The sequence below is a fragment of the Acomys minous genome, assembly GCF_964271855.1.
Source record: "Acomys minous genome assembly, chromosome: 12".
Taxonomy (NCBI): Eukaryota; Metazoa; Chordata; class Mammalia; order Rodentia; family Muridae; genus Acomys; species Acomys minous.
The window spans coordinates 22,033,903-22,050,184 of record NC_140493.1 but is presented as its reverse complement, the minus strand read 5'-3'; the positions used below and the strand labels follow the sequence as shown (position 1 = coordinate 22,050,184).

General features: G+C 53.0%; 1 protein-coding gene across 1 annotated transcript in view; it reads left to right on the top strand.

Annotated features, from left to right (window-relative positions):
- Positions 1-16,282, top strand: part of CACNA1I (calcium voltage-gated channel subunit alpha1 I) — a 121,357-nt gene that overhangs the window by 30,508 nt on the left and 74,567 nt on the right. Inside the window, exons 3-4 of the mRNA XM_084748317.1 lie at positions 7,555-7,664; positions 8,409-8,542. Coding sequence (XP_084604443.1) covers positions 7,555-7,664; positions 8,409-8,542 — 244 coding nt within the window. The remainder of the gene's footprint in view (positions 1-7,554; positions 7,665-8,408; positions 8,543-16,282) is intronic.

Here is a 16,282-nt window from a genome sequence, read left to right as displayed (position 1 = left end):
TCTGTGCCTGAGAAGTGACTGTGCCCATCTCCCTGGGGCGTGGTGGGGGTGGTGAGGTACAGCAGATATACAAACACCTATCAGTGGAGAAATCGCACAGGGCCTGATCCTAGTTACCGCCTTCCTTAGCTGTAACTGTAGATAAGTCACTGAGCAGGGGTGCAAGGATTATTGGGAAAATCTCACTGGAGGCCAGAGCCCGTGGGTGCCCCAGCATGTTGCTTATGTTTTATTGATTTATTTTTGAATCAGGGTTTTATATAGCTCTGTCTGGCCTCAAACTCACTATTTAGCCAATGATGCACTTGACAGCCTTGACGTTGTTGACAATTTGGGCTGATTGATTCATTGTGACAGGGACTGTCCTGTGTAATGTAGGTTTTTGGCAGTGTCCCTGGTCTCTACCTACTGGATGTCAGTGGTTGCCTCTCTCAGCCTGAGTCTGTGTTCAACTTTAATAGACATTGTTAAACAACCCTCCAGAATAGCGATTGCCCAGAAAGGCTAGTTGAATAGATTAATAAATTAATGAATGACTGGATAGCTTTAATTCCCAGGCATTCAAACACAGCAGCCACGGTTCATGTGACAAACACAGTATGGCCACACGTCAGGAATGGTTCAGGAACGGGACTGTACTCTGGGGACTCCCAGGGTCCGAAGTGAACTTGCTTTATAACTTCTTTATTTTTATTTTAGGTGCATTGGTATTTTTCTTGCACGTGAGCTGTCAGGTTTCCCAGAACTGGAGTCACAGACAGTTGTGAGCTACCCTGTGGGTGCTGGGAGTTGAAGCTGAGCCCTCTGGGAGAAACAGCCAGTGCTCTTAAGCTGCTGAGGCATCTCTCCAGCCCTGTAGTGAACTTTCGGTAGCTCAGTCTGCTGGTGCACATGTGATGTTTACAGCAGGTGCTCTGGAGATGCTTGGAGACCTGGCCTCAAGGAACCGGCTCAAGGCCTGGCCTGTGTAGATCAGGCCTCTGGGATTCCCCAGGGCCTAAGCTCTCCACGATCCTGGAGACAGACCGAGGGAGCATGGCAGGGAGACTGTCCTTTGTGCCTGCTCCTCATCCTGGAGGACTTGGCCCCAGCCCCCTTCCTCCACTTGACATATTTAGACAACCGAGTAGAAGAACCCTGGGAAACGGATCTGATTTCAGATTTGATAAAAATACAAACAAACTTGGCCACCCCCTCGGCCTAGCCCAGGGTCCCTTCTTAGCATCCCCTCCCAAGTGCCCCCCACCCCCAGAACAGAAACCTCCTCAGCAATGAAGGAAGGAGGGTGGTCACCATGGTAACCATGCCGACCTCTGGCAGCTCTTTGAGAGGAGAATGCCCTGCAGGGCCCTGCTTGGGAAAGTGGCATTGTTTCCTCTACCTGGTCACCTGGTCACTCTCTTCTGCCTAGGTGCCTGGCAGGGTGTGTGTGTGTGTGTGTGTGTGTGTGTGTCCCTTGTGTGGTGGAGTCTCTGGTGGCCCTGAACCCACCTACCCTGACCCACATTCTGGACTTCTCAGGATGCAATGCTAGGCTGTGGAGTTTCCATATTGATTCAGATTGATCTTTTATGGCTGGAGTAGTAAACACAGCCCTGGCTTTCTCCCCTGAAGCTTCCAGTGAAGAAGGGCAAAACAGGGACCCCTGAACACTCAACATCTGGGAACCCCAGGTCTGAGGTGCTGAGCCCAATGTGGACAGGATGTGGTTTAGAACACAGGACCTGGAGCTAGCAAGGAGCAGTTCAGATTCTGACATGTGGAATGCCACAACGCTTGCTGCCTCGGTTTCCTTATTTGTCAAATGGCAGCAGCAGTAGCATCTGCCGGGCTGAGGGACTGTCTAGAGATACCAGGTACTTTGTCTCAAGCTTGGGCTTCTGCGGACTGCCTGATTCTTTTTACTGTCATTGTTTCCAAGACATGGTCTCTAGTCCAGGTGTCCTCTAAGTAGTGAACCCCCTGCTGTAGTCTCCACAGGGCTCAAGTGGCAGGTGTGTTCCACCATACCCAGCCAGTCTGAGCCGTTTTGAAAGGCTCTAAGCTGTGAGGTGCCTGTCACTCAAAAGGCGTGTAAAGACACCTTCAGCCTCCCCAAGACCTTATTAAGCAATGAGCATAGAATGTTGAGGTGGCATCTTTGCCCCCTCGAAGATCCAAGAGAGCCCTGGCTCTTTTGAGGCTCCTCCCACTGACCCTGCTGTGCTGGCATTGCATGCTGGGACCTCCTGGGTCCTTGCTGCGCATGCTGACATTTGTTTAAGATAGGATCTGTGTAGCCCAGGCTGGCCTCAAACTCACACACATTCTGCCTCTACCTCCTGAGTGCAGATCACAGGCTGTGCCTAAGTTCCTGGCTTGACGTTTGGTTAGAAAGCTCATTGGCAGTTACTCTCGGTCACTTGGGAAGTGTGTGTAACCAGCAGGTGTTCACTAGGCATCTGGTATACAGCAGGCATCCCATATGTGCTCATTAATTCTCTTCAAGGCCCTGAGGACTTGGGGAAGCAGTGAGAGTCTGGAGAACTGGTAAGGGTCCAGGCTTCTGGAGAGTTCCCTCAGGTGCTAGGGCTGAGGTAGGTGTTGGAAGGTCCCTGCCACCCACAAGGGTGCTTGAGTGTCTTCTCTCAGGCCCGCTGAAAAGCCAGATTTGCCACCAAGGACACTGCATTGACCTGATGGACACTGATTTTTGCTCTGCAGGCTCCTCAGGGGTGCTTGTGGTCACCGCTCTGGGGCTGTTCAGGGTGACAAATAGGCAAACTCAGGGCTGTTGGGTTTGTAAGACTGCTGTGTCTCAGGGCTATCCAAGGGTCTGGGTGTTACGTGTACTGCTTCTCTTCTGGGCTCTCCCTGTGTTCAGCCAAGTCTCTGCTCCCATGACCCATTCACGCAGAGGGGGCCTTGGATCCCGCACTGTCTCAGGATTGAAGGGGGCTGTTCTGCTGTAACCCCTGGAGACTGAGAATCTCCAGGCAAAGAAGGCAGGGTGGTTTGGTCCCCATTGCATATCCTTAGATGACAGTCCAGGGCTCTGTTTCTGCCTCTGAGGGGCAATAGAGAGATATTGATTACTCTATTCTCTTGTGGGGACAGCATTCAAACCTCACCTGTTTCATTACCCAGAATTTCCCATCTACCCTCTTGGCGCGGGAGTGGGGTGGGGTGTCACCATCTTACCTTCCCTTTTCCCGGAACTCAGCTTGGCCGGCTTGAGCCCTAAGCTCCTTGGTACTATGACCAATGATGGGAAAGTAGGTATTGGACCAGGCCACCAAGCTGCCCATCCGAAGGCTCTGATCCCTCTGACAGCTCCTACCCATACTGCACGCATGGCCTGGTTTATCTTCCAGGAAGCCTGGGGCCTTTCATCCCTGAGCCAGCGGGAATGTGTCAGGAGCTATGGGCAGCCGTGCTGCGCTGGCCTGACTTCTGAGCCTTGGAGCTGTTGGACGGGGCCCAGGCCCTGCCACCTGGGATTTCCCCTTGTGCCCGAGGCCAGCAGGAGCTGAGGAGACCAGGGGCTGGACCTGCTCTGCCTGCAGGGCCTCTGTGCCACGATCGGGGTAGCTGAGCTGCAGAGGACACAGTTGGCACGTTGAGTTTGCTCACCCTGAGCTGCGGTGTGCCTTTGTGGAAGTCACATTCTCCCTCCACTTCCGTGCCTCTCCCTGATGGTAGTGACAGTTAAGGTCATGTCACTAGGGTGCCTGGCATGAAGCGGCCATAGTGACTGCCAAGTTCACCACTGTGGTATGTGCTAGACCGGGGGGCGGGAGGTGGGGGGGCGGAAGGCTGGGCACCAGCTGGGATGGGTGAAAGGCGGAAGCGTTTGGAATAGGTGGCAGGTGAGTGAGGTTGTCATGGTGGGCAGGGGCTGCCTGACGGGGAAGGTTAAGCCATGCAGTGGGTGCGCTTGCAGGTAGTAAGAAGCTCAGTGCACGCCGGGGCCAGCAGGAGATTCAGGCAGTGAACTTAATGAGATCAGAATCCAGGAGGCCTTGGGTATCAGGCTAAGGGGTGATGGGGAGCCATGGGAGGCTTTAGAGCAAGCAGAGATTAATCTGGAGGGGGCAAACTAGTTTGGGGAGCAGGAAAAGATAGGTAGAGTTTAAGGCCGCCTCTGCAGCTAGCTACTTTAAGTAAATTGATCCCTTTTCTTCACCAAGACAGGACCTCATGTAGGCTGAGATGGCTTAGACTCGTGGTGTAGCGGAGGATATCCTCCAACTCTTTTTTTTTTTTCTTCTTTCTTTCAAGACAGGGTTTCTCTGTGTAGTTCTGCGTGGAACTCACTCTGTGGACTGGGCTGGCTCCAAGCTCACAGACACCCCTCCCCTGCCTCCGCCTCCCAAGGGCTGGGATTAAAGGCGTGTGCCACTACTGCCAGATGACATTCAACTCTTGATCTTCCTGCCTTTGGGTGCTGCTGGGACTACGGAGATTGGATGCCACGCTGCCACGCTGCCACGCTGCCATGCTGCCACGCTTGGCTTTATGTGGCTCTGGGAATGGAACCAGGCTTATGTGCACACTAGTGAAACGCTGGCCACTGGGCCGCACCTCCGGCCCCACCCCTTCAAAAGTATTGCTATGCAGTTCTGGCTGGCTTTGAACCTCCTGCCTCAGCCTTCCCAGTGCTGGGATTACAGGTGTGCCGTTACACCTGGCTGGATCTGTTCCTCTGTGTATGACACCTAGTTCCTTCTTTTCTATGTGAGCTCACCAAGGCGTCTGAGGCCTCAGTGCCTGGCATCACGCGGGGTCCACTGGAGAAGTAGGGGCCGGAGCTGCAGCTCCAGGAGAGGCCGGTACTAGGTCAGGGATGTGCCCTGGGCTCAGGAAGTCAGGGGCAGCATTGCAGGGGCAGGATGCATGGCTGAGAGGGGCCACTGGCCAAGGAGTCCAGCAGACTCGGTATAGACAGATCGCAGCCATGTGACCCAGGAGGGGCCTTGAGTTTCCCCAACTGTGAATGGGCCTGCCAGGTACCCTTGGGCTTGGGTCTTCAGGAAGGACAGAGGCAGGAGAAACTGGGCTGTGAGAGGGAGGTGTGTGTGTGTGTGTGGGGGGGGGGGGTGGATCAAGGGGAACTGGGATGCTCACTGGTAATTAGAACGTTTGAACTTCCAAAAAAAAAAAAAGTTAATTAATGATGAAGCTGCTGCCGGAGCAATGCTTGGGCTCAAAGGGGGCCTGGCAGCAACTGAAATTAATTATAGGCTATGGCGGGAGAGTGGCAGCCAGGCCAGGGACAGGAAGGAACAGGGCAGAGAGAGGCCATGGAAGGCAGTTTTCAAGGTGAGCAGGGTCTAGGGAAGCAGAGGGGGTTGTTGCCATGGAAACTAGGTCAGCTCTCTTAGCAGAAAGAAGGGGCCCGGTCCACTGTGGTTGGCATCTGGCTGTGGTGGGCTGGTGTGGCTTCACGGAGCTGTGAGCTGGGGTTGAGCAAGTATGGCTAGGGTCCTGAGAGAAGCTCATTTATTCACTCAGCAAGTCTTGGTTGAGTATCTACGTGGTGTTAGGGCTAGACCTGAGAGTGTGAATCCCAGTGACCCAAACTCTGCTCTAGAAGTAGGCAGAGACAATGAATACCATCTCCTTAGACAGTTTAGAAATGTTTGAGAGGCGCCGGGCATGGGGGCATATGCCTTTAATCCCAGGACCTGGGAGGCAGAGGCAGGTGGATCTTTGTGAGTTTGAGGCCAGCCTGGTCTACAAAGTGAGTCCAGGACAGCCACGGCTAACACAGAATGACCTGGACTTGAAGAGGTGAGTAAAACTCCTTGCAGGGAGGATTAGCCCTGGAGAATCTTGGGAAGTGTTTCAAATGTCTCCCAGTGGAAGGGACAGTTCCTCCCAAGGTCCTGAGATGGAGGTTACCTAAGGCCAGACTGGAAAGGCAGGAGGCCACCACAGGCCAAAGGGAGGCCATCGGAGGAAGGAGAGAAGGGTAGGTCTTGCTGGCCAGCTTTGGGGAGGGCTTCCAAATTTATACCAGGAGAACCTGGGAGCCATAGCAGGGCTCTGAACAGAGGTGGAAACCATCTCCCTGGTATTTTTCTTTTTTCTTTTTTTAATATAGTTTATTAATTTATTCATATTACATCTCAATTGTTTTCCCATCCCTTGTATCCTCCCATTCCTCCCTCCCTCCCATTTTCCCCTTACTCCCTTCCCCTTTGACTGTGACTGAGGGGGACCTCTTCCCCCTGTATATGCTCATAGGGTATCAAGTCTCTTCTTGGTAGCTCCCTGGTATTTTTTCAATGGCTCACATCCTGTAAGGAGAACCCAGGACAGCCTCTGTGGACCTGTGAGGAGCCCCTGGGCTCCAGTGAGGAGCATCTGGGAGATTAGAGATGGGAACGGGCTTGCTTGAGACCCCAGAACCCCTCCCTGCTGGTACTGGAATTCACACGCAGGTCCTGGTCTCTGGTGCTGCGGGGTGCTCTGAAAGCACATAGTCTCTCTATACCCAGATGCTAAGTGCTGGGGGTCAGGGACAGAAGTGTGCAGACAGCTGGTGGCAGGAGCTGTCAGTTCCCCTTCTAGTAGACGGGAGAGACACTTCTGGATCAGTTGTCGTCTCCAAGGGAGGTCAGGCTGCCGAGATTGGAGACTCACCTCCAAGTCTGGCTTTGGTCATTTATGTGGTTGTATGACTTAACTTCAATTTACCACGAACTTTTTGGGGGGCACAGATCTCCTTAGATTCTAGGACTTGGATAACAGAGGAGAGGCCGTGTTGGTAGATATGGGCAGACTTCTGCTCTCTTAGCTTATATATCACGACAGCTTGGGGACTGTTAAGTGACACAGCCCCCAAGGTCCCTTTGAGTTTTGAGCTCCCTGGTTGGGTAGACTGAGATCAGCAGGTGTGAATGGAGTCAGCCATGGCCTAAGAGGGGGTTATTAGCAGGGGGAAGGGGTACTTAGGTTTCCTCTGTCTGTGCTGTAGGATTCCTTATCCTGTTGGCGGCCTGTGGCTGAGTGAAGGACTGATCTTTAGATGCCCTGGCTCCAGGAGGCAGCATTTGGTTGGGGCAGAACCTCGGGGCGGGGCTGACTGGATGGGACTGACCTGGGAGCAGTCGGCCAGAGCTTCAACTCCATGGAGGTGGGCAGGTCAGGAGACCATGTTCTGAAGGTCTCAAAAATGCGGGAGAGCTCTTGAACTGGAAACGCAGGGCTTCTGCAGAGGGAGGGGTGGGTGAGGGGAGAAGATGGTCAGAGAAGGGAGGCATCAGAATTGTTGAGGCCTTGCTGGAAGCTGCTACTTCCTTGGTGGCTAGGAGCATCCACCCGTGGAAGCTTCAGTGGTTTGGTCTGGTCTGGTCTGGTTCATTGCAGGGCGTGCCCATTGGTCTTAACCTGTGTGGTGGTGGGACAGGCCAGCTGTACAGTCTTTGAAAACTTGGACCTGGGCCCTTGAGGGGTCCGCATGGGTGGGAGGGCAGAAATGATCTGTGTGTCTGTTTCTGGGGTGTCACATTCAGGGGTGTAGCATTCTAAGCCGTGCTGCCACCGATTCATCCTTGACTCCGTGCACATGGTTCGAGTGTGTGAGCATGCTGGTCATCCTGCTGAACTGTGTGACCCTGGGCATGTACCAGCCATGTGACGACATGGAGTGTCTGTCAGACCGCTGCAAGATCCTGCAGGTGAGTGTCCTCTCTCAAGCTCAGGGCTTTACTCTAGCGCAGCCCCCGCCTCTCCTACCTAATTGCCCCTCCAGCCTCCTCTGGCTTCCCAGCTGAGGCTCCTCAGCCCATCCCGTTTACACCAGTAAAGTGCAGTGGCTTATACTTCTCCGCCTATAGCCTGCCTTGGCTCCTTGGTATCCCCTCCCCATGTCTTTTAGGAAAGGCCTCCTGAACTTCTTACTTCTCAGCTCCTGGGTGGGCCCTGATGTGCCATCTGCATGGTGTGGGGACAGGGTGTGAGGAACCATAGAGCAGGGTCTGGGGCTGCACCCACTTTGCAGAAGTAGACTATTTAGTGCCCATCCCTGGGAGCCAGACCCGAGGCACAGAGTTGCTCTGTAACCCAGGGGTCTCTGAGTCTCGTTTCCTTAGCTGTAAAGTGAGTTACCACATGTGTGCCATTGCAAGAATTAGGAGTGAGGGTCTCCTTCTACTGTGTGTCCTAGTGCTTGACAATTATTGGATTTAATGATGGAGGGCTGGTGCTCCTTGTCATTGCCGGGGCTTAAGCAACAAAGGGAATCGGCTGTGTAATCTTGGGCAACTTCATCCCTTCTCTGGGCCCTGGTCTCTGAAGTGGTCCCTGAAGGACCAGGGCCTCTGAGGTTCCTGTCCTATGATGTTTGACCTCATAGTGGCTCTGACTTCCGCTCCTGCCCAAGAGTTCACTCTGCCCTGTGTTGTCTTCCTCCTGCTCCACAGGTGTTTGATGACTTTATCTTCATCTTCTTCGCCATGGAGATGGTGCTTAAGATGGTGGCCCTGGGCATTTTTGGCAAGAAGTGCTACCTCGGGGACACATGGAACCGCCTGGATTTCTTCATTGTCATGGCAGGGTAGGTAATGACCTGGTTTTCGATGCATGTCAGCTGCCATATAGCAAAGCCGGGGGCTTCTGGGAGATGATGGCGCTACTGTGTGAGAATGCAGGGCTCCTGGGCCAGCAGGCAGGAGAGATGGTGCTCTCTGTGGATGGGCCTGGACAGACAGCTGTCCTTTCCTGTGGCCGCTGTAAGCATCTGTCTGTTGTCTTGGGTAGCTGGCTTACACTGAGTGTTTTATGCTGATTAATTGCATGCCTTTGAGAAAGCAAAGCCTCCATTTCCCCATCTGTAAAAAAAAAAAAAAAAAAAAAAAAAAAAGGAGTAAAGATATCAGCCTGGTCAAAGTGAGCACCCAGAAGTGTTGGCTGTCATCGTCATCATCATCATGATCATCATCATCACCATCACCATTATTATCATTATCATTGTTGTCACTGTCATCGCCACCACCACCATAACCATTATCATCATCATTGTTGCCGTCGTCACCCTAATCATCATCATAGTCAATATGGTTATGATCACCACCACCACCACCACCATTTTCACCACCACAGTGATAGCCATCTTTGTCATTACATCATATTTGCACCACACACATCACCACCATCATCATTGTGACCATCATAACCATTAATATAGTTACTACCACTTCTGTCACCGTCACCACGGTAACCATTACCACCACCATCTCCACAGTTGTCATTGCCACCGTGACTTGCCACCACCATCACCACCCTGAGCATTGTCATCACCATCATCGCTATCATCACCATCACCACCATCACCCTTACCATCACCAGCATCACCACCATCACCCTTACCATCACCAGCATCACCACCATCACCAGCATCACCCTTACCATCGCCACCATCACCCTTACCATCACCCTTACCATCACCAGCATCACCACCATCACCACCATCACCCTCACCATCACCACCATCACCCTTACCATCACCACCATCACCCTTATCATCACCACCATCACCCTTACCATCACCACCATCGCCACCATCACCCTCACCATCACCACCATCACCCTTACCATCACCACCATCACCCTTACCATCACCACCATCGACACCATCGCCACCATCACCCTTACCATCACCCTTACCATCACCACCATCACCCTTACCATCACCAGCATCACCACCATCGCCACCTACCACTATTATCATCACAGTCACCATGGCCATCATTATTATCATAGCCACTCATCAAGTCAGAAATGGAGGGCAGACTTAGGCATCAACTGAACCCATGTTTGGTCATTTCTAACAAAGCACAGATGGCTTTAGGTTGGAGGATCAGTTAACTTAGGAATTTAAGACCAGCCTGGGTCATAGAACGAGACTCAACTAAAAAAGACACACACACACACACACACACACACACACACACACACACACACACACACACACACAGAGGCCATATGCTGAAGCCAGAGAAGCTAGGAGAAGCGAGGTTCCATTTTGCCTATTTGGAGCATGACTCTGGGCTTCCTGGCTGCGTTCCTGGAGTCTGTCCAGCAGCCATGGATACAGAGGGCTGTGTTGAGTGTGGGTGTTGCCCTGGAGGCCAGGTGAGGAGGAGAGAAGGCTGTCCGCAGGTCGGTCCTGCCAGGCTCACTGTCTAGGACAGGGTCCAACAGCACTGCTGTGGTGGGGTCTGTCCACACTTGGACCAGGGCTCTGACCCAGGTGCTGTTGTTCGGCTGAGGGCGTTCAACCTAGGAGTCTGATGGAACCTCGCTGGAGACATAGGGATTTGAGTCTGGGTCTCAGGAGGTAACACATGGGTGGTAAAAGAGAAACAGGCACTAACCATGCTTAGTATGGCTCAGCAGGGCAGGAGTCAGGAGAGACGAAGGCTGGTCACTGTGGATGGGCGGGTGCCTCTCTGACTGTGTGTGGGATTATTTGTACTTGCGGGGCAGGGCAGCAAAGTCCCTTGCAGATGGCTGAGAGGGGACTAGAGATGCGGAGGCCCAGGAGTGTGCTGAGTTCTTATGATCATCCCTTCCTGGTGGTGCTGCCCAGACTCCCAGCCCCCTTGTTGCTGGGAATTTGGACCCTGCCCGAAGGCAGGTAGACTTCAGGTAATTTCTTGGGTACTGGGTCACTGCCTCTGCCAGGTGCATTTTCATTTTGGGCTGACTGGAGAATATCCTTAAGCAGAGTTTCAAAGAAAAGGTTTTGGATAGCATCATTTTTTAATCTTGGCTGTGCCAACTCGTCCCTTTGATCTTGGAATGGGAAGGGCAGCATGTGTCTGCTCTTTCGTAGGATTGTAGTTTTACTCTCTGAGAACCGATGGTGGTGGCGGTGGCGTTGTGCCATGTGACCTGATCACACAGGGCTGCAGGGGGACCGGCACCACCTCGCTCCCCTTTCTTGGGAGGTAACAGCTTTGTGTAGCCAAGAACCTGGTGATTTTCCTTCTTGTTTTCAGAACTCAGACTTTCTCTGGGGTGTCTGGGACTTATAGCACTCTGTTGGCTCAGAGCAGTGGCCCGGGGCCTGCTTTGGTTTTCTAGCTCACTCCGCTGATCTGTCCTCCTCAAATTCCTATTAGCCGGGCAGTCTGCCCCCACCCCCCACTTGTCTCTGCATCTGTCCTGTTTTCACCCTGATGGGGGAGGGAGGGAGAATTCGAACCCCGCTTTGTGAGTCACCCCTGGACTCTCAGCGGGGGCCCTCTGTGCTCTCACTGCCTCTGCGGGAGCTGTTCCCTTCTGTTTTTTTAATCCCCTGGACATCTTCTTGCCTTGTGGTTTTTCTGAGTTTCAGGACAGTTTGTGCCTGTTTTTTTATTTAAAAAATTTTTTTTTATGGACATGCTAGTCACCCTCTTCTCCCTGAGAATTCTAATGGCGCCTCTCCAGAGTCTCTGCTTCTGGAAGGAACCTCAGACCAGAGTGTCGTTTCTAAAAGTTCAAGAAAGAAATATGAGGAAAAGTGGCCCTAGTGCCCATGTACTACTGGTTGTCCTGCTGAGTGGGGGAAGGGTGAGATGGCGACCACAGTCTCTGGGAGCAGGTGTGGCAAGCACTGGAAGGCCACTAGAGCTGAGTGACAGCCTAGTGATGGCCTCCTGTGAAGACACCACGGGTCGTCTGATGGGCAGAAGTCTTTCCTGTTGGCTAGAAATGGCATCCATCCTGCCTGGTAAAAATCTACAAATTAGCTTGCAATTTCCCAGTGTCCACACCTTTTAATTAACAGGAAAGAGCAAATCAAACAAAGACATTGTCCCCTAGATACTGAAAAACCATCAGGCAAGTCTGTTAGCTCATACTAACAGGGCCTCGCTGTGTAGCCCTGGCTGTCCTGGACCTCACTATGTAGACGAGGTTGGTTTTGAATTTAGACATCTCTAGCCTCCAACATCCCAGCGCTGAGACTAAAGGCACATTGGGCCTTTTCTTCTAACCCTTATCTCAGTAATGTCTTTTCTTTGTCTGGGTCTACCCCTCCCGTCTCAAAGCTCCCCAGTTCCTGCCTGTTAGATCTCAAGCTCAGCCCCATTTCTTATTCTGCCTCCTGCCGGCTGGCACATTGGGATCTCCAAGTAGAGCAGGGGCAGTGGTGGGGGGTTGGGGGTGGGGAGGGGAGGGCACGGGAATGCCAGGCTCAGCACCTAATATCCTGTGACAAGCTCTGGTTAATATGTTCCTGGTTCTTGGGACGAGTCGGTAGGTGGGAATCTTCTGGCCACAGCCCTCAGTATCAGGGAAGGCTGGCGTAGGGCTGGAATGTAAGGCCCATTCACAGCCTTACTGTGTGAACTGGTGGCGGTGGCTGCTGTACTGTCACTCTCATTGTGGTCCACAGGTGATGCAACTCATCCATTAGCTTCATGGGGGACTTTCTCCCAGAGACACCTACAGGCCTAGCCCTGTGCTAGATGCAGAAGCAGACCTACCGTTGTCTCCAGGGGTCTTCACTATCCTAGGAATGGTGCAGGTGGAGAGGATGGGGTGAGGGTTCTAGCTGGTACCCCAGAGCCCACCCTCCCCACTCCCACTTGCGTCTCATCACCCCCAGAGCTGCCCACCCATCCCCCCCCAAAAGTCCCACCAGTACTATAAACGTTCTGTTTCCAGAGTAACAGGCCTGACATCCCAAGGATGTTTCCTCCCTTCCCGCCCCACCCCTTCCCCAAATTACGGGCTGCCTCTTCCAAGCCACAGAGGGTGACACAGAACCTCCGAGTTGCAAGTTCCTTAGAGGTCACAGCCTCCCAACTCAGTGGTGCTGAATCGTGATCCTTGGCCCCGTTTGTGTGCTGCCCCGCTGCCATCATGCGAGGCAGCCAGTCTCAAATGGAAACATGATAATGTTCTAGGAAGCTCTCTTTCTGTGGCTCCCACCTGTTAACACCGTTCATTTCCTGAGTCAGCATTTATTGAGGTGCTGTTAACACACCAGGCTTTGTCTTTTGGGAAGCAGGGACACAAGATAAGGGAGACAAAAATGCTCTTCTCACTGTCACGAAGCCCATAGCATAGCAGACAAACACAGAATGCACATCACAGACACACTCTAAGTGGTACTGCAGCCTTGCCTAGAAGGACCAGAGCACCATGGGGTCCAGTGGGTCTGGTATCTACTGGGGGATGGACTTAAGTGGCCCTCAGGATACAGAGCTGGTGTGGGAGCCGTCCAGCAGCGGCAGGACAACGGAACCTTTGGTGCAGGCTTCAGGCTGCAGACTGCAGGCTGTGGAAGAAGGTGGTGGTGGTGGTGGTGGTGGTGGTGGTGGTGTGTGTGTGTGTGTGTGTGTTAGAAGGGAGGTCCGGCCCAGCATTGGGAAATGTCTGGGGATTCTCAGATAGGGAGAGGCTGCAGGGGGGGGGGGGTTTCTGTACACATCCTCCATAGGCTTCCAGAAGTCTAGAGATGGCTTCATTTTCCCCTCAGGATGCAGTGGCCCAGGCCCTCCCACCACTTGTCTGCTAGCTGCAACCTTGAGCTGCAGGGCCCTCCCAACCTTTGTCCAAGGACAGTATTCTCAGAGCTTTCACTTGCTGGACTTGCAATGCCGCTGTCTCTATCCTTGCCTTTAGGTGTCTCTGTCCTTGCCTCGAGGCTAGGATCCTAGCCTCCAAGGACAGGACAATGGCTTTGAGGCAGCCGGGAGAGTGCCATCCCAGTAAAGAGTAGGCTCGGGTAGTTTTGTCTCTTAGTCATGTTTGCCCTCCAAGCCAGGTCTTTCTCACCTTGGGATTAATAGCAGGTGACTTTAAAACTCCCACAGCCAACTTTGCCTTAGAGCTGGCACTTCCATCACAGAGGGCTTCTTGGTGGAAGGATCCAGCTGTTGGTCCTCTGTGTCACTTCCTGGACTTGCTCAGCCTGGGTTGAGAGCCCTGCCGTTCCTACTTCCCACCCCGTGACAGAGCAGACAGTCACCACTGCTCTTCAGGTGTGGGTGAGCCGTCCACCGCCTTCTCACTTAAGTTGCTCTCTCCTGCCTTGTACATTAGGAGGTCATGAAACATTTCATTATGGGCCTGACTATTTTTGCCTGTATACCTTCCTTTACACACCACGCTGAATCCCTTCTTCTCCACGCCAGGTATGCAGTGATCAGTGCCAGCAGCGAGGAAGGAATGAGACCACTGTTAAAAGTTACAGGCTTGGTCTGCTAGGGAATAGGGGCCTGGGTGCAGCTGGCCGGTTGTGGGCTCTTTGATGGGTGAACGCAGGGAGTAGGTGTCAGCACTTTGAATCTGAAAGCCCTTGAAACCTAAAGGCTGTAACATCCCGGGGAAGGGCCTCTCCCTGTGGAAAAGAGTCGCTCTCTGAAGGACAAGGAAATATGCTGCCAACTCCCTTCCCAGAGGAGATGCAAGCAGTGACTACCCCTACTGAGAAAACCCATGTGGCTGCTGGGTAAAGGCTTTCCTGGCACAGAAAGTTGAGGGAGGAGGATGGTCATGCCCAGCAGTGTGTAAGTTGGGATGGGCGATCTCCTCAACCTTTCAAACACAACCTCTCATCTCTCTCCATGCTTTAGAGAGCAGCAGGGCCATCTAAAGAGGCAGCCTCTTGGGCCCTACTCCAAGGATGTGGGCCTGTCAGGCATGGCAGGACCTAGGAATCTGTGTCAACGCAGGGGTCCTGCTGTGGTGGTCTGTGGCTGCTCTCCAAGAACCGGGCCCCTGTGACCTTCCATAGGAAGCCATGACAGGTGGAGTTCACGACTCCCCGTTTTGGTTATTAGTGAAAGCTCTGCCATACAGGGGCTAATGCCCTTGTGATTTTTCTGGTCTCTTCTCTCATGGTCACAAGGCAGTGACTGGAGCTATATTGAACTGAAGGCCATATGGGAGGGTGGAGAGACGGCTGTGCCAGCCCATGCCTGACCACTTGGGTCAGAAAGCAATGCTGTCTTTACCAAATCCCTTCCTTCCTTAGTGCTCTGGGCCGGAGCCAAGCCTCATGGCTACTCTCAGCCACAGGGAGGCGAGGGAAGCAGGAAACACCTTTGCACACAGCACAACCAACCAAGAGCTACTCTGTGGGGGTAGAGTGAGTGGGGAAGAGGAGGATTCTTGGTGGACAGTGTCCTCACGGGAGCCGTGGTCCCCTGGTCGCCACTTCCGTAGCTCCGTCCAGGCTGGCTGGGCACAGTCTGAACTCCGCTGAGGAACCTAAAGTTGGTACTGATCATACAAATACTGCATAGGCCATGGCCTGCCAGCGGGCCCAGCTCTTGCCAGTGGCCAGAGGCTCATTACTGGGTGTTTCCAGAAGCTTCCTCCTATATGCCTGTGTTTGTGTTATGCATGGCTCAGGAAAGCTCCAGAGGTGTAGAGCTACCTCACCGGCCTCTTTACTTATGGACTTTATAGATTTTTTTTCTCTGATGGCAGGTCCCTGGAGCCTGGCCCTGTGTCCAGGACACGGGGAGGTTCCAGGCAGCATTGCTTCTCTGTCTGTTGGGTGAGGTGTTCAAGAATGAGGTGAAGATCTGTTAGCAGGTGGGTGTGGACCCGGGAAGGTTCTAGTTAGAATCTGAGTGCAAATGTTGTTTTTGTGTGTGTACAGGGCTGGTAAGAGCAGGTGATGGTCACCGTGTAGGCCAGTTTCCATGGAAACAAGATGGTAGCCACTGTGGGGGATGGATGAGTTGCCAGAGATCCTCAGACCTGCCTGTGAGTGAGTCAGACTGGTCAGCTGTGAGTCAGGCAGGGACCTCAAAGTCACGTGGTGAAGGGATTCTCCCAGCTCTCTTCCGTGCCTTACATTATGGCTGGTTCCAGAATCTGGACAGTCCTCATCTGTGCTGCCATCTTTTAGCTCTGCTGTTTCTTTGGTGCTAACTCTCCTCACTGGAGCTAGCCCATGCCTCATGGCTTTTAAACAAAGAGGATATCCCAGGGGAGGATGGAGAGGGAATCCCTGGCCCTGGGTTCCTTGGAGTCCAATCAGAAACTTGGGCAACAGGAGCTGGCTCATGGGTGGCTTGTTGGTGGGCTAGGGTCCTTTACCTCTACTGTCATGTCCTCAGCCTCAGGATCTTAAGAGGTCAAAGTGCTTTGCAGATGAGGAAATGGAAGTTCATAGAATTTAGTAGCCCGCTCCAGGTCACCATCCTGGAGCCATTGGGCGGGGGCGAGGTGTGTGTCTAGGATTGCTCAGATATGGCTGAGCCTGTGCTCAGTCAAGGTACGAGGGAGTGTCACCTTTTTAAAGGTCAAAATAGTCCCATGGGCCTGTCTCAAGGTCTTGAGGAGT